This window comes from Zonotrichia albicollis, chromosome Z (genome assembly GCF_047830755.1).
Source record: "Zonotrichia albicollis isolate bZonAlb1 chromosome Z, bZonAlb1.hap1, whole genome shotgun sequence".
NCBI lineage: Eukaryota > Metazoa > Chordata > Aves > Passeriformes > Passerellidae > Zonotrichia > Zonotrichia albicollis.
In genome coordinates, this window is record NC_133860.1 from 21,140,221 (window position 1) to 21,164,341 (window position 24,121).

General features: G+C 38.1%; 1 protein-coding gene across 1 annotated transcript in view; it reads right to left on the bottom strand.

Moving 5' to 3' along the window:
• Positions 1-24,121, bottom strand: part of CAMK4 (calcium/calmodulin dependent protein kinase IV) — a 139,023-nt gene that overhangs the window by 38,025 nt on the left and 76,877 nt on the right. The window contains exons 3-5 of the mRNA XM_074533416.1: positions 20,867-20,929; positions 20,254-20,336; positions 10,212-10,284 (exon numbers count right to left, since the gene is read on the bottom strand). Coding sequence (XP_074389517.1) covers positions 10,212-10,284; positions 20,254-20,336; positions 20,867-20,929 — 219 coding nt within the window. The remainder of the gene's footprint in view (positions 1-10,211; positions 10,285-20,253; positions 20,337-20,866; positions 20,930-24,121) is intronic.

Here is a 24,121-nt window from a genome sequence, read left to right on the forward strand (position 1 = left end):
GCTTCTTCCTTAGGATTAGCAGAGATGGGGAAAATGCAGCTAGTCTGGAAAGGAAGAATGTCTGCACTTTCACAGACCCCTACTCTGAAATTAAGCTTACGAAAGTGGCAGCTGGAACACCTCCACTGATAACACTGGAGTCAACCCAGGACAGGAGCCATCCTGCAGTCTCACATGGAAACAATTGCAAAAACATGTAGGGCTGGAAATGGTTATTTTATATTCAAGTGACATACTAGACCTTACCTTTGCTGCAAATTTCAGTGACCATACAGGTATTTAAAAGCAAGTATATAAGAATTTGTCTTTCAGTTGGTTTCTCTACATGTTACCAGATTTTACTTCACACTCCCTGATTAGACAATTCAAAGCTTACTAGAGATGGAGGCTTCTAATTTTATTTGTGGATTTATTAATTTAATTTTCGATAGGTTTGCCCTTCTAGACAATCATTCATTCAATATTATTTTCAATATTATTGCAAGGACTTACGCTTTCACAGAATACCAGATAGATCCTTCAAAATAGCGAGACAACCCCTGATTTGTTAAGAGTATTTTGTCTGAAACTATATTGTTCTTATTAAAAAAAAAAAAAGGCTTATGTTCATCTGTTTGATTTACCAGCAGGCGTGTGAACAGCAGAATACTTAATTTGCAAAATAAATATACCAAAGCGGAGTATACAGTAAATGGCACTACCCTACGGCACCATTTGGAGGATGGGAGTTGTGGAAAGCACCCAGCATGAGGGGGAACCACCCCTCCATCAGTCCCTAACAGGAAGCCAAAATGCTGGCAGATCCCTGTGCACCTCTGTACCAGCACCTGCACGAGCAGGAGCAGGGCAGGAGCCTCCCTCTGCTCCTGGGCCTGGAGGTGGGAGCCCTCTCAGCCCAAAGGAGAAGCAGCCAGTGGGAGGTGGAAGCCCCTCTCTGAGGAGAAGGGGTCCTGCAGCAGGCAATTCTCAGCTCTCTCTAGGCAGGGAGCTGAGGTACCTGGGCACCTTATCTGCCTGCAGCGGGCAACAAGCTCTTGCTTGTTGATCCTCCCTGCTTTGGATTTCCAACGTGAAAAAAAGTCAGAGGGAGGGTTTCAGAAGCAAAAATTAGGATTGACATGAATAAAATAGAGGAGGTAAACCGCGATTGCACAGATCTCCTCTTCAGGACATCTGCTGCATTATTTTTGTCTTCTACCTTTTCTTTCTTTAGGAAGAAGATGTAGGGAGTCAGTCTGCTCCCTCCAACTAATAATTTTTCAGACTATTGAATAATTTCAAATACATTTTACAAGAAACTAACACATTACCAAACATCTCTCGCTAGGTGGAAAAAATTTAGCAGCCAACAAAGGAGATTTTTTTTAGTCCTGTTATCAAGGAAAACACTACAAGACAAGACACTCCATGTACAGCTGAATGCTCATGTGGTGCTCAGACTAAAGACACTTTAATGAAGCACCCTCTCAAACTCAGGAAGAAAGAACTCTTATTTGTGAGAGACATGGAGCTGTCAAATTTATCTTTTCTGAGTTTGTTCAATTATTCATCCTTATTCCAGGGTGGTTGTATCTGCACAGAAAACCATGTTGAATTTTTTGTTGGCAACAATGTTCCATACGAAATATTATCAAATCTTTATGGAATTTTAGATTAAATCTTGATTTTTAAATGAAAGACATAATTTTAACAGATTTTATTGCTTGACTTTCCAAGTTCATTATAAAAAAATCCATCATTGTGTCACACAGAAAGATATAAGAACCCCAGTGAAGCAGGCACAGTCAGATGCAAGGGAAAGGATTGCAACCCTGATAATTTATTATACCTAGCTCTACAGTTGTTAGATTTTTCTCACTAAAATATAATTCAGAATTATTATATTTTATTGCTGTAAAGTATGATAATAATTACAAAATGCAATAATATTTTATAGACAGGAAACCACAATCATAAAACAAAGTAACTTTAAAACATAAGAAATAAAATATTCATATGTTTACTTCCTGACAGCATGCTGAATTTTTGCTATTGCTGCTCATCAAATGGACTCAGCTGAGCAGAATATTTGGAAAAGCACATTTCAATAATGAAACATACTGTTTGTTAACACTCCAGGTGCTGCCCATCCTTACTACTGCACAAGAATTTGTGTCAAAAAATAAAATAAAATCCTCACATCCAGCATTGTTCACCAAACAGTCAAATTTGTCAATGTACAGAAATCGAACTACCACTTGACTGTGTGCTTCATTCAGGCACCATCTAACACAGCTCCTAAAAAAGCCCTGTTCCCCCACAACCTGAACCAAGGAGACACCCTGCTTCTTATAAACACTTGGTCTCATTATTTCTAGCTCATGAAGTAAAATCATGGACTCAAATCTATTAAAGTGGTAAATGTGGGGTGGTGCTGAATGCTGGAAGCATTGGCTTCAATATTGACCTCTGCCCGGGTTTGGCTCTTCCAACATGGAAGTCTGTGTAAAGCTCAAATGAAAAGAAGAAGTGTGTGAAACTTAAAGTCTAGAAATTCAAGTTTCCTGGATTTGTTGACAGAAATAATGAAAGTGGAGGTAAAAGGCTTCAGAAAGCATTATTCACATGCCAGAAAACAACTGTAACAACATCATGTAAGCCAGTCACTCAGAGACATAAAAATAATCAGGAAATAGTAAATGACAAAGAAGAAAACCAGATTCGTTACAAGTTCCAGAATGTCCACAGTTGCTGACATTTCAGGGGATCGGTTAGGGACCTTGAGAGATTAAATAAGGAGTATTGATTCACTTATGTAGCTACCAGGGCCGCAGAAATAGATCCACTGAACTGAAACAATGACTGATTAATTTATATGTAGCCTTTTTAAAAGGGATCAGTGTCAGTCAATCTTAGTTTATGACAACTCCTTGGCATGTTAGGAATCTCCCTCAAAAAGGGCAGAAGTTATCTTACCCTTTTTCCAAATCACAGGCATGGGGTATCTGGTAAGTTTCCATACAACCTAATGAAAAAAATACAATTTTGCAAGCAGTTGTTTTGCTGAGAGGCTGCTTAGTCAGTCTACTACTACTGGAGGTGCAAAATTGCATAAGGCTATAATAATATTACTGAGTAATTTTTTGGCAATTGTCTTTATTTTCACAGGTTCCCTTAAAATTTAGTCCTGAAATCAATGTCTCTTTATTCCTTACCATCTTTACTGATGGATGGACAGCAGGACACATGGAGACAAGCCTGTCCTTGCTCAGTCTTACAGGCATAGATGGCTTAGGAAACAAAAACCACAGTCCTGGAGGACTGTGCCTGAGGATTTCCTTAGGCTTCAGTAAATATTTCTGGGGACAAATCAGCGACATTGATAAAGGTGGTTCTTTTTTAATGTAACATTTAAGCAGATGCCTTTCAGTCCGTAGCGAAACACTGCAATATGTGTCCACACTGCTATCACTTTATCAAGGCTGCACAGTTTGCATGAGGGGCAGCAGTCACCTGTGGCACTCCTGCAGTTTCAGTTCACAATTCTCCTCTACCTTTTCATGCACAGCTGGGGGATTTTCTGCTTTGGTATTTGCTCTAGGGCAATTCCTGATACCTCCTTAGCCTTCAGCAATTCTTCTTGACTCTTTCGGCAGCACCCAGCTGGTAAACTACTGTTTCTACACAGTGTGTGAGAATCTCAGGATACTTCAGGAGCTTCTCCAACTCAGAAACCTTCAGAGCCCTGCCAAGCTCATAGAGCAGCATGTACTTTTGGAGATGCAGAGTGTACAGTGTGTCCCATAGGAACAGGCACTTGAGTGCCCTATCTCTGCATTACGGTTTGCAAAATACATGCAATAAAAATTATTGTAATAAAAGGAGTATTAGCAGTTTAAGGCCTGAGATAAATGCAGACATTTTCCTTTATTTGTGTTTGTTAATTGCTAACTTTGTGCTGGCTAACATACAGAAGAGCAATGTGTGGCTGTCTAAAGACAAGACTCAGACCCTCGCAGAGCTGGTTTCCTATGCTACTTTCCCCCAAAGGAGATGGCCCGGCCATCCCCAAACAATGCCTCAAGAATCAGTGAATGAGGCAGATAGACTCAGCCTTTGGACAAGGGTCAGCACTCTCTTCACACAATTTTTTCAACAATCCATCTTATAAATGAAGGTGCAGAAATACTGTGCATCTCCTTGAGATGAATTGGGAAAAGGTCAAATTCTTGAGTCCCCAGTCAGTTCTCAGACAGAAATTTCCCTGGAAATGTCAGTCGCTTGGACTAAGTATCAGCTACTGACTCAAACACAGCATCATTTGGCATTTGTGGTGTTCTGAGAGTTAAAACAAGTGATAATTAGTCACTTTCATTGTTACTTCCAAATATTTTCCAAAATTAATATTGTAGTGATTCCAAAACAAGAGAAGGACAGCTTACTTAGATGAAAGCATAATATAAAATAGTACCAATTAGGCAAATATAACCCTGACTTTTTGCTGCACTGGATATTAAATGTAATACAGTAAATCTGCTCACTCCATTTCCTCTATTAGTAATAACGGCAAATACAATACCCTAATTTCCTCATTGCTGATGACAGCATTGCTGGGCTCTTTTGACTGTAACTCTTCTTCAACATGTGTGCAGCAAAATGAACCTCATATTCAGCTGAAAACAGATCTCAAAAAATGTTTTTGAAAAAATAATTTTGAATCAAGGCACTGACAAATCAGGTTAGTGTGATAATGAGTCCCGCTCTGTTACCCTCCCCAATAACAAGAAAAAACAGTTTGAAATCTGTCTACAACAAATATGAAAAGCAATCAAATGTAAGCTTGCAATATTACGAACTGAGTCAGTAAGAATGCCTTCACCCTCTAAGCAGATTATCCTGTGTATGGAACCACTACTGAACATTGCTTCAGAGACAGCACACCAGAAACACAAATGCATTTCTCTCCCAGGCAGGGGCAGCACTTGGGTTGGTTTCTTACACAACTTTTCAGTTTACCTACTTGCTTATTTGTTCTTAACAGCAGTGTGACAGAACAGTCTCCCAGGGCACCAATCAAGTCCCTGTTAAAATGTTGTCACCAAGTGGAAGAAAAGGCCAAGACAATTTCCCAGCTTCCATGGAGTCATCTCTGTACATTATGTGTTAAACTATCCCTCTCCAAGAAGATTCACCTTCAAGCCTCAGAAGTAAATCTTGAAGAAAGAAACACTTTGTGCCTAGACTAGATCAAGCAGAAATTAATTTTGTTTCATAAAAACCTAACAACGATGCCATAGGATGGTCACATGTTGTTATTTCTTAATACAAGTCATTAAGTTGCATGCCATGCCTCTGGCAATACTCCCAGTTCAGGGAAGAATGAATGTAATTGACCTGCAAAGCACATCCTGATTTCAATCCAACCATCAGTTCTTGCCTGCCTTCACTGTATTATAAGATACAATGCAAACAAACAACAGATTCTCCCCTTATTTAATTCCTCCTCTGTCTGACACTCTGCTTTGTTATACAGGGTTTATTGTGTGTGTGAGGCATGTTTTATTATGAAAGTCCTTTTTAGAAATATTGCTAGAACCTCTTTATTCTGCAGTCTAACACAACCATTATCAAAGCAGTGTCTATGCTATCTCAAGAGGCTATGAGCCTGTAAAAAGGGAAATGGCCAAAGTGGACCACACCTGCAGGGAATACAGGACAAAATCATAATCCTTAGCAAATTCCTTGTGTTATAGTATCAAGCATTGGTCTTCAGCAACAACCACATAGTTGAAGACATACTGAATCTGGCCTAAACCTGCAAGTTTCTAAAGTTCCACTTTCAAGCAAACATACAGAAAACTTGACAGAAGAATTTTACATTTCCCCTTCTTTCCCCATCAGAAAAGCAATGGCTGGTGGGTAGTCTTAGATCAGAACAGTGGCTCTTCCTTAACTTCCTCCTTATGGATAAAAACACTTATGCCAGGAACAGACTCAGAAAGCCACTCTCTACTGCCAGAGGGAAGATGGAAAACACTCAGGATTCATCAGTGAAGGGTAGAAACCTTCAGGTACAAATGTACAAAGGTACAAATGCCTCTTCTATTGAAAAGAAAATCCTTTGCAAAATCTTCTAAAGAGAGGAAGCCAATGTCCTTCAATATCCTCAATCAAGCATAGTACTTTTCTTCCTACATAGAGTATCCTCAAATTTTGCTACTATTTTAGACAAGTCTTTTTCCTCTGTTGTAATATCTAGGCATCCCTGCCATTCTCTTCTGTTAATTTTGACTTCATTTTCTACAGAGCTGAGCTCCGTGTTTCTTCCCAATTCTTATCCTTTTTTGTGGTGTGCCTTTTTAGGCTTTGTTAAGTATATATTGATAATGTAACACATTCATGTAGTTCAAAATTTTAGAAACCTGTTACAATTACACCTCGAGTAAGTTCACCTTGTAGCTGGTGGCCAAAACTAAAATACATTTGTTGTCTCTGTCTCCAGCAAGAACTAACTCAATGACTGTATAGAAAAAAGAAGGAAGCCTCTGCATAATCTTTGTCTCTTGTACACTTTTCTTTGAATGCCAAACTCCCCAGATATCTAAATCAATTCTCTAGAGTCTTATCCTGCCTTTAGAAGTCTGATTAGCTCATTTGGCCTAAGCAGTAATTGTCAGACACACTAGTAACTCAGATGTTGTAAATGTGCTTGCAAGCTGCACATCCGTGTGTAGGTTCTTACCTACTAACATACAGTTCATTATTGGACAGATCAAAATTCTCTGAAATGAATAGAAACTTTTAATCTAGATTTTCTCTCTCAAACCTGCAAGCTGCTTAAGCGCCCTCAGGCTTTGCCACCACACCTGACAGTTCAGCATGCTCCCTGTGAATTTAAGATGACAAGGATCTGAACAGCAGTGCAGATCTATAATGAAGCTTGAAGCGGTAGAAAATTTAAATTAAAAAATAGAAATGGAGAGAGTCCCACATATAACTTCAGGAAAATATTCCTATCTAGACAAGAGAATGGGCCGTCTAAGAAAACAAATTACTGTAAAATTTGATGGAAAATTACTTTAGAGACTGATGGATGAGCTCAAAACTAAATATTGTATGTATGCTGGTAGCTACCCTAAATACAAAAATCTAAACTTTAAACTTAATTTCAAATTTAAATATATTGAAAAAAATAATTTAACCCCCAAGCAGAAAGTATTCCTTTTACACTAATATAGAATAGGTAAGAAGGAACAACATTATTTTTAGTGACAAATATAAGATTTTAAAAGTACACATTAAAAAAAAAAAATCAGTATAATTTTATAAAGTTTAATCACCTAAAAAATAGATTAGTGTTCTTCTCCTAAAGAAGTGTAGAATATTCCTTTTGTGACCAATCTTTCAAGGACTACTTGGATACCAAAACATCAATAACTCATTCTTCACTTCAGTGAAGATCTGGCCTCATCTGCATGCAGAAATTCTCTCACTACAAAACAACAACAACAACAAAAAACAACAAAACAACAACAACAACAACAACAACAACAACAACAACAAACCCAAAAAAGTAAAAAACCAAAAACTGCTACTAGAATAAATGTGCAAGAAGACCACACTGCATGTAACTTGTTACCTGAGAGGAGAGAAATTACAATAGTGTTCCAAGAAAGACTGCCTTCAAATGCCTCCTCTTTAGGCATGAAACTCATTCATAGAATCATGAGATTCCATCTCATCTCCCTGTGTGTCAGATAGCAACAAAACCTCTCCACTTGTTTTGAACAGCACAGCAGAAGAACTAAAGGGATGAACATTGGTTTGACCTAGTTTTGCATAAGCATTTTGTCTTATGAATGAAGCTCTCTCCCAGCTTGAAGAACAGCTAGAGAATAATGGAAAAAGGAAAAATGCAGAAGAGAGAAAAAAAAAGTAATGTGTTCCCTCTAAGGGCAAATACAGTCACTGTCTGGAACTCCAGATCAGATGTAAACAGAAGAAAGGAAAATTGTGAAAAAAGACAAAATTAATGTGGTGGTCTACACGACAGTACTGATTTTGTTATTTTCTCTGATCTTGGGATTATAGATGTCCGATATATTTATGATAGTCTGTGACATGAAGATTCAGATTAATCTTCTGCGTGGTACTCTGCTTGCTTGATTAATTCTTAGTAAGCCAGTTATAGCTGGGCATACAGATATCCAGGTATTACAAAAGCCTGAAAAAGCCTGAAAAAGACCTAAAATTTACTGATTGACTAATCTTTATTGATTAGTCTGTAATTTAGTCCATTTGTTGCTTTAACAATTTCAAAGGAAATGAAATAAAAAAAGCATATGTGCTTTTAAAAGCCCACTCTACACTTATTAAATTCTTTATAAGTGTCTCATAAAAACCTTTGCTATATGAAGACATAACACCTCCCCCTTAATGACCCACTGCAAGGACAGATCCATGGCTACAGCAACAGCCCTGAACAGGGGCCTTATAAAACATTTAGCTCAAGAGAGGTCAGCAAAAGAAAGGCTGGATGCTGCTTTTTCAAAGAGCAATTTATAAAAATCACATAGTTCAAAAAGCCTGTGTTGTGCCAGGAGGGTACTCATTGGCATTGCCTATTGTACAAATTGTACAAATATTTAGTTTAAAGAATGATCTATGGATACATTTCCTTTTATTTTGAAGAGATTATTCTGCTGCAGCAGCATTTTCTGGTTCCTAACAATAGCTCCTGTCCTGCTCACAAACACCATTCTGTCAAGTCTATAGCCCCAATCTATCAGAGTACTCCTGTAGGGCTGCAAAGATCCCAAGCTGGGAACTGCCACTTCCACAGCTTTTCCAGCTTTGGCTTAGATATTTGGTGTCAAGTGTAAGGGCAGAAGAGAATACAGTTCATCCTAGTTAGGGATCTACTACAAGGAACCATAGAAATCCTAATTAATGCTTATATAAAAATCAGCTTTTTAATTTTCATGGACCACTGTTCCATTGATTTCAGCCAAGCTATTATGGCTCGCAGAAACTGAAGATTTTTCTTTTGTTTCTGGCTTTAGAATAAAGAGCTTAAACACTGTCTGAAATATATTTCAGCAGAACTTAATAATCTTTTTTTTGTAAAACAATGTTAAATAATGTAGAGCCATTTTAACTAGGGCACTTAAACAGAAAGAAAAAATTAGTAATGAAATAATAATCTGAGCCAATTTTAAAAGTTTATGCAAATGCATTATGTTGTGCTGTAAAATACATAATTTAGATTTCTTTGGATGAGAGTGACACAGTAGACATCAGATCATTCAGAAGGGACCATGAAGTGAACATTCATGTCCTTGTAGTATGTGCAGTTAGTGTTGTGAACACCAGTTCTCACATCTTATTTAGTGTGAACAGGCTCACACTAATAATACCAGCAGGGGCTTTTCACACTGAGGTATTTTGTGATCATCCCAGGCAAATGTGCCCAGGTTGCCCTGCTCCTTCTGATGAACAGAATTACTGCTGTAACCAATAATGTTCTCATCTCTGGATATCTTCTGCAGAGGCCAGTAATCCCCACCAGTCCTTTTCTGAGGACAGCTCCTTTGACACTGGATTTCCATGGATGGCCTGTATAGAACCTGTCTCACCACTAATATCCCTTAAATGAGCCCTGCAGGCTGACCTCTCCTTTCTCTTGTCCCCTCTCTTCTATACTGGAAGTGAACAGTACCAACACTTACAGGGGACATTGGGCAAATTATTTTCTTAAGTATTGCCCCAGCATCTCATTGCTGGTTTGGAAAACATCTGGTGTACTCCAAACACTGATTTCACTCTGTGAAATCAGATGGAAGAGCCACAAGTGACTAAGAAGCACAGAAAATGTACAGAAATGCTGTATGTAGACATTAGAAGCCTCAAGAATCTCTATGCTTTTAACTAATAGAATGTGAAATTATTATATAAAAAAATCCAATGTTTGAAAAGCATAAAACATAAAGAGGAAGAAGGTACATTAGAAATTGCACTAACTACTGGTAAAAATTATTATTCTGTTCTCTCTCAACAGTACTGTCACTGTGACTGAAGTGCAATTCTTCAAAGCGATTACCTTAAAAATTATCAGTATGGAATTAATTGTCAGAGAAAACCTGTGCACACTGCCTCTTTCACACACAAATATTTATTGAGCCACCACGGATGAAAGATCAGGTGCTGAGCATGATATGCCAGATAATACTCACAGAAACTGCCTCCAGGATTTGTTTGACAGCATCAGCAGCATCTCTTTCACTGTAGTACCCCTTTTCCACAATCCTACAGAAAAAAAACCAACACAATTAAGAACCAAGGTTAATAAACAGTGAAAGTAGATGCTTCTTTTAAAAAATGAGATAGCAAGCAATCAAATTTAAATATGACCAGGACAGTGGAGTGTCCCCAAGAGACTAAAAAATAGCCCTTTTGCAATTTAAGTTACCCTTGATTTCCAATTAGATGAAATGCAGAAGGTAAGATATCAACTGGATAAGATGCTCATAATATACATAGACATTTAATTAGAAGTTTTTGAAACTTTCTGACATGCAAGGAATCTGAATTACTGAAAGACAAAACTATTCAACATTTAGGAACTGGTTTTTCACTTTTATATTTAACTTAGCCCCTCTTCCCCAGTTAGTTAGTTAGTTAGTTAGACAGACAGACAGACAGATAGATAGATAGTAAGCTATAAAACAAAAGCACTATGCTATGCACACACAGAATTATTCAAGGAAAAAGTTAGTGCAAAACTTTACTAGTTTCAAATTATTCTTCAAGTGTGATGGGCTGAACTGTCTCTTTTCCCTCAGTAGAAAACTAGGGATGCTATATGCAGAGAAACGCAGGTTTTTTACAACTAAAGCTACTTTTTTCTTTCGGAAAAGCTACTTTTCCTTACAGAGTCAGCAGTAGACACAGGTTTGCATAATGATGTACAAGCAGTTAATAAAAGAAGGATCTATCATTGAGATATCCTAATATTATATTTAAGACACTCAGCAGTCTTTTTATTAATGTTTTTAACTGAGCATAGTATTTGTGAACTACAATAATTGTCCCTCAGAGAGTTACCTTAAAGGCCAGATTTTTGATCTGAAGTCCTGATATTTTTAGTGTATTAATTTTTCAAAGCCGAAGAAAACATAGAGAGATGTTGTCTAGGAACAGAGCCTGTGGTGCCTGCAAGACATTCTATAAAATGATGTTCTGCAAGCAGAAAGGCATTTTTATAAAACATTATCCTAAAGTCCCCATGAAGCAGAACAGCAAGGAACCTTTAATGTCTGGGGTCACTGAAAAGGCCTTCTGCCCCAAGATCCATAAAAAGGCTGTGCTGGTGGCAGGAAGGCTATGCTCCTTTCTCCCCATACTCCTGCTCTGCACTTTTTATCACTTCCTTTCACTGAAATGACAGATTAATGCTGAGTTATCATCAATGCAGCTCCTCACAGCTTCACAAAACTGACAGGAAAGGTGTGAGTAACTACATGGAAAAGCATTACTTTATACTCATTAGAGCATCAAGTGATTAGAAGTAAGAAACAATGCAGAGACAGCACTCCACTAGAAACAGAGGCAACACACTGTGGGAAGCCAGGGATATTCCTAATCAGCTGCCATCACTTGACCTTTACATCACTGTGCTCACAGAGAACTGAGTCTATTTGTGTGGCAGCAACAACAGCAAGTAATTCCCTTGTCAAACCACGACACCCCCTTAATCACATCTTCTATTTCACCATTATTTCTTTGCTGCATAATTCTTGGTATTATTTCTAGAAGCTTGTTTGGTTTGGGTTCTTTGGGTTTTCTGGCAACCCTTTAGCTGTCATGCCATATGCACTGCTTTAATAACACCTTTGCTTTTTTTTGTGCCTTCAGCCTTTCTCCTATTTTGGTAATCTGTTTACACCATTAGGGAGAGTTTTACTGGAACTTATCACCATAAGGGGAAAACAAAGCAAATCTTACTCACTGAGACATAATAGTAGGCTTTTACCCTGAAGTATAGGAAAGAGGTTACAAAAATCTAAAAGTCATGCCATAAAATGCTACATTGTACTTGAAGGCTAGATTACTCCTTGGCCATTTCAGGCTGAATTATCCTCTTGTGTTAGATTACATTGTTAGACCTGAGGCCCATTAATGCTCTTGCATTCATTGCTCCAAATACACTGCCTTTGCTTCCTCCTCCTTTTTGATTCAAATGAAGTATTTAGTGTCAGCCAGATGTGCTGGCCTGTAGCATCCACCCTGCCCCACACACTGAGTCCCCCAAGTGCAGGATAACCTTGTGCACCTGACTTCAGAAATGCTTGATGCAGGTTCTAAGGCTTAAATAGTATTTAGAATAGTCTGTTTTTTCCAATATATCTCAGAATAAGATCACAGAAATATGAAGTAATGCTGTTACAATTCAATTTACGTTTCTCCTTAATCAAAAAAAAAAAAAATCTCCATTTTCAGTGTGGTAGCTCAGTCTTTTTTCTATCTTTTTGAAACACATAAACCAGGGGAATGAAAAAAACCCAAACCTTAAAGGCAGTCTACAGCTTTGTATTTTCCTCCACTCATCAAAATCAAAGAAAACAGGAGCTTCCTGTAAATGCCCAGCCAATGTTTATTATCTGACCACTGGAAACAAGGGAAAAATCAAAGTGACACTCAAGGCTGCCCTCTTCACCTCAAGATGAGTCCACGCTGACTTAGACAATATATGCTGGTACAGATAGCAGTCTGCTCTCATTATTTATATTGAACACACAGCAGAGAAAACACAAAGACCTTGTAGATGAAGCCTTGTAATTTACACTTGAAAATAAATAAGTGTGATGAAGTGTGGGCCCATATTTCTGAAAGCAATAAGAGACAATTGTAGAAATATTCTGCAATGCACTGGACCCATATGCCAATGCTACAGGTGAATAATATGCACTGGCCAATTACGTCATACAGAGTTACTTTCCAGTTTTCCAGAAGTCTAGAATTCAGAGTTATTGAGAATAGAAACTTTACTCTTAATTAATGAAAAACCTAATATTCTGTGACAGCAATAAATGAAAAAAGACATATCCCTTTTTAGAGATGAAAATTTATTTCTAAGGGTACTCTGCTTTAGAACTAAAACCTGGCATTCTTCCTGCTCCTGGGCTTTAATTCACTGTATCTGTGGGAAGCCACAGAAAGCATTGGGCCATCCCAGTAAAGAGAGGGAGGTAGTGGCCACACCTGCTCTGCAGAAATTTTGTTACTGGTAGGGGAAAAAAAGGAAGAGTGCAGTCCAGCTAATCTAAACACATGAGGCCTGAAAATCAAGGAGGAAAGAGATGGGGAATCCTAATGGATAATTTCAGAATCCATTTTCAGAGGAGTATTAAAATTATATTGGCATACAATTTTACACTTGGCTAGGACATGTTTCTGGGGATTAATGACAAGTACATCAGGCAAGTGAAAATAATCAGTCTCCTAAAGGAACAAACAAGTGAACATTTCATCAGAGAAGGACAGGATGAGGTTTGGGGTTTGATTTTTCAACGAGTAACAAAACAGGGGGCGAGCTATTTCCAAGTCCAGCAAGAGAATCAGATCTTGCACAGCTGCACTGGTAGAAAAAGAAATCAAAACCACCCAGGAACCTGCTTTGAGCAAGGAGAAGACTCATCCAATGCCAGAGGATGCTAGACTGGGCTAGTCACTGGCAGGACACACCTCATTGTCAGCATGGGAATTTAAGGCACCGTCAGCCTTAAATTCCTGCTGTTATAGAGACAGCTCTCAGCTGAGAGTGAGGAAGAGTGAACACCCTTCCTCTCGCCACAGAACCACTCCAGGCCTCTCACTGAAACTTCCACCTGAGACCACTGTCCCTGAGACCAAAGCTTCTTTCTGTTTTATTTTTCATCAGTATTGGAATTGGAATTGGTACAATCAATATTCCTGCATTTTTAACCTCAACATGTACTCATTACTCCTGCTGATCAAGCAAATTTGAAATTTTACCATTTAAAAAACTTATTTTTTCCTCCCCCATGCTCTACATGCACTAGTTCTCCTATTCTTAGCTTTTCTTCTCTGCTTCCCTCCCACATGGTCCACCTCACCCATCCTCCAATCTTGCCTAAAATGTGAGCAGGTAAAGTCTGTTGCTTTCCTGCTTTAGCTCATATTAGCAAATGCACTTAGTTTTATGCTAATAATCTAAAGAGTTACTCTAAAATTTTCAATATTTAGCAATTATTTAATGTTGCTGCTATAAATACTATTTCTCCACAATGTGGAGTTGGTAGCATTTGAGTATTAGCTGAATTTAGAAACATACCATGTGGCTTGCAAAAGTCCTGCTAAACTTGGCCATCTAAGACAGTAAAAATTATTACACTTTACCAGTTCCCAACATTGTTTTGCTTTCTTTAAGCACTCCTGGTATTTGCCTTGTAGACCATCTTTTATAACTACTGTTATAAAAAAACCACCCATCACTCTTTCTAGGGTAATTTTCATTCTGCCTCTAGCTGGCTTTTACCCAAAACCCTTGCACCACATCTTAGCTGTGTCATGCTACTTCATCTGCAGTCTCAGGCAAGACGCTGCCTGAGATACAAACAAGTTCTATTCCAATGCCAGTATGTCCTAACCATTTTAAAAATTGTTTGGTTCTATATTATAAATGCTAATTTATCTAAAATGCTTTGGTTGTCATGGAGACTTTTTCTGCAACCACTCAATTCTTATGCAAATTATTGTACTCAATTAAAATGAAATTAGAAGATTTCTGCAAGATAAAGTGAGACTAAAAATTAGCAGAAACAGGAAAAGAAAATGACATCACTCTATTCAATAGCAAAATGGTTTCCACAAGGGACACTTTCTCAATGAATGATTCACAGATCTATTAGTTCTTGTCTGTATTGAGGTGATTGTAATTCCTAGTTGCATTTGTTTAGTTAAAAAAAAGGTTTCCCGCATAAATATGTATGCATTTTCCATACTACAAAACTGAGGAATAATAAATGTTTTTAAAAGTAGCTCTGCAGAATCTCCCTTATTCTACAACCATGTTCATATTCCAGAGCAGACTAGCTGTTACTGTCTCTAATGGCTCAAACTGCCTGTCAGTCATCTGAAAAAAGATAATGGGAAATACTGACCTGGGTTTGGATCTGATTTCCTGAGAAACAAACTATAAGTTTTTCTTCAATTCTGTGTTTAGAAATGAAATTCAGCACTGCAGTCATTCAAGAAAACTGTTTTCCCTCCATTGTTATTAAGCAAGACTCACTCTCTGATAAATGAGGCATGCAGGAGAGCTTAGAGAAAGATTACATATTTCTCATAGCTCATACTAGTATTTGTTTCCCCCTCTTTAACTTTCTACTTCCAACTCAGAACCCACTGAATTAGACAAGTTCACCTTTCAGGAGCTTGATCACAGAAGATATTTTAAATTTAGTTTATTTATTATTAAATAACAGTCTTTGCTGCTGGAAGTTGTGAAGCCACAGTGCTGACAACCTGGCTGCAAGCTTCCCTCAGAAGTTCCTGTGTCGGGGGCTGTGTGAGGCAAGGCAGCACAGGGAGCTACTGGAGCATGTCACAGCTCCTGCCTGCTGAGAGCGCTGAAAGGGAATCTCTGAAAGCTTGCAGAAGAGGCAGTGGCCTGGGGAGGGGAAAAGAGCTCCACTGAAGGCACCAATGAAGCTGCCTGACAACAACTGCTGAGGCTTTCATCGGGTTTCTCTGAGTAGCTAAGGGCCCCAGGATATGGGAAAGATGTGGGCACGCAGAGGACTTTCGATAGACTGTAACTGAAACATAGAAAACATAATGGGGACAAAAGATTGCGGGGCAAATTAAATAGTCTTTCACAATGCTCTGCTGCATGAGAGCTTTCTATGAATAATTTAAAGAATAAAATAATCACATTCTCTCTAGCTACTTGGGACAACTTACAAAGGGCTTTCCCAATTTCCAGAGTGACAGAAAATTAGGCACTGACCACCAAAAAAAAAGTGTAAAGGTATTACTACAACTCTGTATGAAGAACAAAATACCAAATTACATTGGAAGGACCATAAAGGAGCATTAATGCACGTCTTTATTCTGAAATTACTCGGGTTTATAATTTCTGAAGATAAATTCAAGAGAAACCTAATGAGCTACTAGGATATCAAAGAGCACGTTTATCAGAGCTCTGTTTCTTGACTCCAGCTTCAGAGAACAGGCATAGATGGTGTCGTCAAGTCACAACCTCTTTCTATTTTTGCCAGCCCTGAGTGAGGGATCCCATGAAGCAGGGAGTCCAAAGGACTTCTCTGACCCCTGTTCAGAAGACAGACAGACTGCCATGACATAATGAGGCCAGGGCACTGAAGCAAACAGAAGGTGCTATTTTGACACTAGCTCATAAAAGACTCCCACTTTAGTGACTGATTAATTCCTTGAATATTTCTGACATCCCTTAGAAATTTTAATTTCCAAAAGCAAACAAAAAGGTGCCCCTAACACCTGGGAAACTTTGCTATATTTTCTTGATAAGAAGCAATCATTCCCACATCTCTTAAAAAGGCAAGTTATTTAGAACAATGATATTTAATTAATATTAATTAAATATTAACAATTAATATTTTTGTTAATGTATACTATATAAAAGGAGAGAATATGAATTTGAACCTAGAGTTCACAGGAAATTACGTGAAACTTGAAATGGAACTGAGTCAAGAGACTGTCAGCTGCAAGTGCTACTTTTAGACATTGTTTAGTGCACTTAATAATAACATGAAAGAAGAAACAGAAAACCCTATGGTCAAGATGCCAAAGTAAAAACAAGAATGTATGGATTGACATTTTTATCTCAAGAGGTAAAACCAAAACCTATTCTTAGCAATCTGCAGGTATTCTGATAAAAAGAAGTTAAAGTAGAGTTGACTTTTTTTGCAGACATTCATATTTGAAAAAGATATACAAACTGGTGATTCAGCTGGAAGACAATAGATATGAATAAAATTTGATTGCAAAAAATCCCAACTTGAACAAAAGGTAGCCCATAGAAGACAAGATATCAGATTGTGCTTTTGGACTTAATGTTGCTGGGACACTCAGAGCCTTATCAGAAGATTTTCCCTTGGGGCTCTGTCAAAACACTGCCAGTTTAAATGCACTTCAACGATGCCTGTCTGTTTTAGACGTGCAGGAATGAGAGAGGAGAGGCAAGCAAATGTGAGAAGTATTTCCCAGCACTAGACTGGAGATGCAGCACCTGTAAAGAACTTTAATACCAGTTAATTTAGACCTACTACATTTTTCTCTCTGTCCTGGTAAATTTCTCCATTGGTCTGCCATTCTCTTTGTCATTCTTTGCCACAAGCTCCTTGTCACTCCTTACTTGCTGGGTTGGCAAAAAATATGATGTACATTATCAATAAATATTCTAATTTACATGAACATCTCCAGTTTTGAGTTTGTATTTGGAGTGGTATGTAGGATATGACCCACAATGTGATTTATGAAGTCTGAGAAACAGTTTTCTTTTTAAAAATACAGCCCAAATCAATCTGATTTGAACTGTATTAACTCAGGTGTCAAACTGATACATTCACTTGAATTTATCTCTCCTTAGGTAACACAACTGAAAAATTGTCATAATGACAGTTCATTTTAGCAATAATGTGGATGATTTGACAGTACTATTAAATATGGTGAAGGAAATGAATAATTTCATTATCCAGAACTTTTAGTTAGAATGGCATGAAACCAACAATGCTAACAACAATGTTTCTAGAGGACTAATTGGATCTTGGGTATTTATATAATCATCTTCATGATACGAGGGATGTTTGCATGGAAGAACTTACTCTTCTGCAGCTCAAATACTATTCAGAAGAAGAATGGACATCTGGGATGGGAGAAAACCGGAGCAATAAAAAAATTGATATTAAAAATAGCAGCATGTTACAAGATTTAGCAGTAACAGCGATGAAGATGTTTGCAGCCAGGAGAGCAGCACTGCTTGTTTAACAGGCCCAGCTGTGTCATTTGCTGATAGTTGATTAGAAAGAGGGAGAAGAGTAACTCCTCCCGAGCACGAAAGCTGCCTTGCTGTCTGTGTATGGGCGGTGGTCTACAAATAAGGCACACAAGGTATTGCACACCCTGGAGGTGGTGCCAGGCCACACTGGGGTCCTGCTTGTCCACACAGGGTCTTACCTTGAGGACAACCATGGGGTGGATCTCAAACCTGGTCTCGGCTGTCCCTCCACATCTGACACAGCTCCTCTGCTCAGGAGGAGATTTCCAGGTCATTATCTTTCTCCTGCAATGGGACTCATACAAGCACAGAAAAAGGCGTGCACAAGGTCTCTCTGTCAGTCAGGACATTTCCTTCATGCACAATAAAAAGATGTAAGGACTGAAAATACTATGCATGAGAGGGAGTCTGCTCTAAGGCAGAAAGCTAAATTTATCCTCTCTAAAACTCAGAGGGCAGCCATTGTACAGAACAATGCAATTTTTAATCCTTTAGCTCAGCTGAGAAAGGAGAAACAGCTAGTGTTAATTGGAGTCACTAGTGCAAAACATCTTGGCTGCATATTTCTGCTTAATTATTTTTAGTGTAAGGTTGAAGAGTGAAGTAATACTCCTAGCTTAAGAGCTGAAAATAATTTAATATGGTTTCTTGTTTCATTGCTTGTCGTATTATATACAGACGTATACAGACGTCTGTATTTGCAAAGTTTCCAGTTCTGTTGTACATGGGGCAAAGGAGGATGCAGATCTCCACAATATTGGTGCTCATCTACAGCATCACAAGGGGGCTCTGCAATTCTACTGAGTGACTTTGTTTCTGGTCAGAATGCCAGACAACTGATCATAGCTGACCAAACTATTGGATCAAGCATCCAATCTTTTTGAAAAGATCAATCTGACAGTTCAAATCCCATAATCACTGAGTATAGCTTACAGAATGTTTAAACTGTCAGTATATTAAATCCCGGTTTAATCAAATAATGTGGTTCTCCATCCTGGATCCCATGAAATCTTTTCAGTTCTCCTACCACACAGATGGTTGCTGCTCAGGAACCAAGAGCTTCACTGGGTTTTTTGTGTTTTGCCTTTGCAAGATCTCATGAAAGACTCCTGTAGAGTATCCAGCCTTCCTGAGAATGCCCTAATCTGAAACCCATGTGGATATATAAAGGGTTACATGAAAAGTAAGGCACTTTGACCAGGGTTGTCTCCAGCTCAGGACTGGGGCCTCACTGGTACTTTAACTTGCAGCATGTCTCTCCTCATTCTTTACCTCAGTACTGAGAGAGTAATCATCAGTCTTCTGTAGAACTTAGGATGACACAGGAGCAGTTGCTTTTGCTGCTGTTGCTCAGAAATAGCTCTAGTCAAGGTTGAAGGTATGACCACGGCATAAAAAAAAGTATGCTTTTGTTTTTTCAAGCGGAAGATACTTTCAGAATGAATATTTGATGTGTATTTTTGTAATATTCTTCTATGATACTAAACTTTAATTACAGAACAAGGAATATCAAATAACCTGTCCTTACGTGAGTTTGAAATCACTAACACCAGTCAGTTAATTCATTTACTCAAGCCAGTATAAAATGTTTTACTCATCATCTCTTGCTCTAAAAAATCCAAATCCCTACCAATAAAATATCATCCCAACACTATTACAGAATCATCTCACTTTACGCATATGCATTTCAGAAGCATGAGCAGACTCATGAGCAAAACCTTCTGAACTCAACAGCTGTCTTGAAGAGCCCTTGTAGCAAAACCACGTTTGATAAACGCAGTTAATACCAAAGAGAATTTCTTTCCTGTCAGTCTGCTTATAAAATTTTTATTTGACATAACTATCCTCCTAGCAGGCTGATTGCCACCTACTCTGTTTTATGATGACCTCTCAAGGAGATTTTTCCAGTTTTTCCCATCTTTTGTCCACTCTAACACATTTGATGCTATGTGCCTGCTGAGCACCTTTCTTCAACACTTACTGGCTAATTTCTCCATTTTCAACTAATTTTTTCCCCCCAAAAGTTTCATGGTAGTTACATTTGCAAAGCCACTTTTAGGATATTTGCTGCAGATATTTATTCATGTGAATTACTCATATGCTGCTAAAATAATTCCAATAATTACTAACACAGGGTTTACATACAGAGGAGAAATTTGAACTCTAACATCCTTGGGGAAGGAAGGTACTGGAAGAGGTATGTACAGGTAACTTACCTGTCAAATAGTTCTCCACCAGTGACAAGTTCCAGAACAAGACTGATTTCTGTAGGGGTCTCAAATATCTCCTTCAGTTTTATCTGGTAAAAGAATACAGAAGTATTTCTTTTGCTTATTTGTCTTCTTGCAGAGCACTTCTGAAGGTTAACAGTAGAACACAGAACACAGCTGGGAGAGTTACCTTGTTCTCTCCCAATTTTTTTTTCCTTTTTTTTACTCTTTTGGTTATTCTCATACCTCTGTGACTTCTGTGAAATACAGGAGTTCAGGAGGCCATCTGCCATGCTCTCAGAGAAACCAAAAAGTAAGACCTTTTGGTCTTTAAGTCTCCCAGGACTGAAAACACCAATTTCTACTTTCATTTGCAGAAATTTTTTCACATAGTTCTCACTCAGCTCGGTAAGAACATCATTGTTTTATCTTAAAATGGAAATATAACTTAACAGATGTTCATAAAAAAGCTGCTAGCATGCCCACTAAGAGAACCCAGACCTTTAATCCAGGTCTGTACAGGTCATCCTGTACAACCACAACAGTCTTTCACAAACAGATGGAGTATTAAGAAAAAGAAGGAAACAAATGTGGAGTGGAGTAAGTTGGCTAAACTTACAATGTTGGGATGCGAAAGGCGAAGGAGAACTCCAATTTCAGTGCGGACAATTTTCTTGTCTACCTGGTTAAAAGTGGGGAGGGAAAAAGGGAAAAAATTATTTCCATGTTCAGCACAGAAACTTCTGGATGAATCACAGGATGCTATGTGTGAATAGCACTTCCAGATCTCCCAGAAGAGTAAGGTAATGTGAGACACGAGTCAAGCACACCGGAAAGAGAAATTTTCGATTAATACAAGATGGGTACTATAACAGGGAAATGTCCACACCCAGCAAAACTATTACAAATATACACATGAGTCACACAAGAAGTACCATATAGGAAAGATATCTGAAGAAGGTGAGAAAATTCCTGGTTTTACTCAGGTTCTGACCTTGTCTATTGCTACTTATGTTTGCTGAGTTTATGCAACTTTCTTTTGACACACTGTCCAGCAGGTATGTTGGAAAAGGTTTCTGCATGAAGGATGTGCTTGTCAAAGCAGTGTAACTTACTGCTTAGAGCAAAAAAGTGGTGCAAATACCTCCAAATACCTCCAGCCACAGAGTATAAGGTTTAACCTCAATTTGCTTCAACTATCTCTGACAGAATGATCTATTAATTCAAATTACTGGTTAAACCACTGAGAAGATTACCCCTTCCCTTTTCAAACTGCAGTCTTCAACAATCACAACTTATGTTCTTGGGGGTCATCAGTCATTTCTCACAAGAAGCATGGAGCTAGGGAGTATTTTGTTTAGGAAAGAAAACTGCAGCTCTCTTGGAACTAGAATGCTTAAGCAAGCAAGAATGGAAAATGTTTGTAAGCAAATTTTGAATGCTTTTATGTTTCTAAGGCAATTAATACACTTATGAGGAAACTACCTGATTTGCAAATATTCTCTCAAACCCTAGAGAAATCCTACATTGATGACTCAGGGGGTTCAGAAATGAATAAGAGTCAGCAAGTCATTGTGGTTCAAAGTTGATGACATATATGGCATCAAGCAGAACATTTTAAGAGGGACTTGGGCTGGTGTTTTTTTGGGTAGTGTTTTTTTTTTTTTTCCTCATGGAAGCTTTTTTTCTAAGTCAAGTTTTGGTTTTGGCTTTTTACATCAGATGGGAAATGAATGGCAGTCATAATATATAAACCTTTAAAGGGGACATAAAATTGCCTTCCAATTCTTAGTGAAGAAGACACATTTTATCACCTGAGAGAGCTACTCCTCAGTAATTTTTTTTTTTTCTAACATCAACAAAATCCAAATATCCATTACCTTCAGAACTACTGGATAGGCAGAATTTGATTCTCCCCTTGTGTCAATCAGCTTAGTAATGCCACAGTGGTGTAAATGAGTAGAGAACTACAGTCCTCAGGGCTTTCTTAAAACTTACTGACATTCAATCTCTTCCAGAGCCTCTGCCAGGAGGCAAAATGAAGCAAGAAAAACCAACTTTGGACAAACTCAGTGCACGTAAGAAGGAAAAGAAATCAAACATTGAAGAGGAATGAAATATTCCATTACCTGAACATCTAGTTGAAGGCAAATAATATGGCCAATAACAAAATCTTCAAGGATAAACACTTGCTTCGGGATCAAACTCAAAACCCTTTAAGCTTGTGACCAATGCATGCTTTATAAATGTTTTTGCTTTCTACTCCAAATTCAACTAACAAATTTCTTTTCCTGCTACATAAACACTGAGCAGCAGATTTGAAGATATGCTTCCTGTGAACTTTTCCTAAAATGCGGCAAGCACCAGCCTGTGGTCTTGCTCAGTTTCAACATCTCCTTGGCATCACTTTGGGTTACTTCAGTGAGTGCAAACATGCAGCAAAGGCCTCCAAAGGTCACTGTTGGGCAACAAAGGGCTTTTGATGATTCACACAGTGATACACTGTGACCATTCCCACATGCTTTGCACCTCAGAAAAATTAATGTACAATTGTGCATGGACAGTGATATTCCCAGCAGAGCAGTTTAGACTGAAAAATTTACCTTATCCAAAAGCACTGGTATAGACTGAACAACCCACAGTTTGCTTCCTGCAGTTTTGAAAATGTTTGGGCACCAAGCATACCTGGGAGCAAGCACTGAAAAGGCTGCCCAAAATCTAAAGAGGACTTCTTTTGGCACTGAGTAGTTACAAGTGAGAAAGTACAGAGGCCTCCTCTCACCTTGCCTCTCACTTAATTAAGTCAAAACATGGCCTAAGACTCAGTTCTAGGTCTTTTGGTTTCATGGACATTTACTCTCAAATTGTAGGTGAGTTCCTCTGTGATCAAGTTTGTGACCTGACACACAACAATAGACTTTCACACTTTCTCAGATGATGGCATGAGGAAAAGGCACCTCAAAATTCAGGATGTTAAGATTAAATGGCAAATATGCTGCAGAGAAACATTTAGGAGTGTTACATATTTACATGTAATGGCTATTGGGATAGATTTTACTAGGGAAATGGGCATGTATAGGTGATATGAAATGTTTCAGAGTAAAAACAGGGACAAATTTAGTCATGACATTTTATTACAGACAGGCCATTTTATCACTTTTAGCTTCTTACCTTCTCCTACACTAAGAACACACAGAGTTATGTCAACACTTACCTTGTTCAGCTCCTACCAAAAAAAAGGTACCCACTTTTATCAGGGCCAAACCTGGCTTATTTTTAGTTTGGGCAGAAATATCAGCAATTCAACTACTTATATTGAATTTTCCTATCATCATCCTATCAAATAATTTCCTGACATAAATTATTTGCTAGGATGAGAGTCAGGCATCTCACTCTAGAGTATATGTTGCTACAGTAACAATTTTTAAAACTTGGATAATTTAATCAAAATATGCCATTACCACAAATGTTTGGGCAAATTAAGTATGTTGGGCTAGATGAAATACAGCGGTCTGATTTGTGTGTATGTAATAACTGATCAAAATGAGGTTGCAAAATTCTTTATTTTGTCTCCTCCACTTTGGATGCAATTTAAATAGGCAGTTCAGTGCTTGAAAACTATCTGAGCTTTCCCTAAATTAGCATTACTCACAGGATCATCAGTGAGATATGTGTAAGTATATTACAGTCAAAAATAATGGGATCAGCAGAACTGGTCCGTTTGTGAAGGGAAAAAACAATCAAATGTTAACTTTCAGAGGTTTCACAGTTCCACTAGCTGAGGAAATTTTCCTTCTATTCTTTATTCTTTGCTTTTAGTCTATGCTAAATGGCTAGAGTACACTTTTAGTCAAATATTTCATCAGTGCAATTT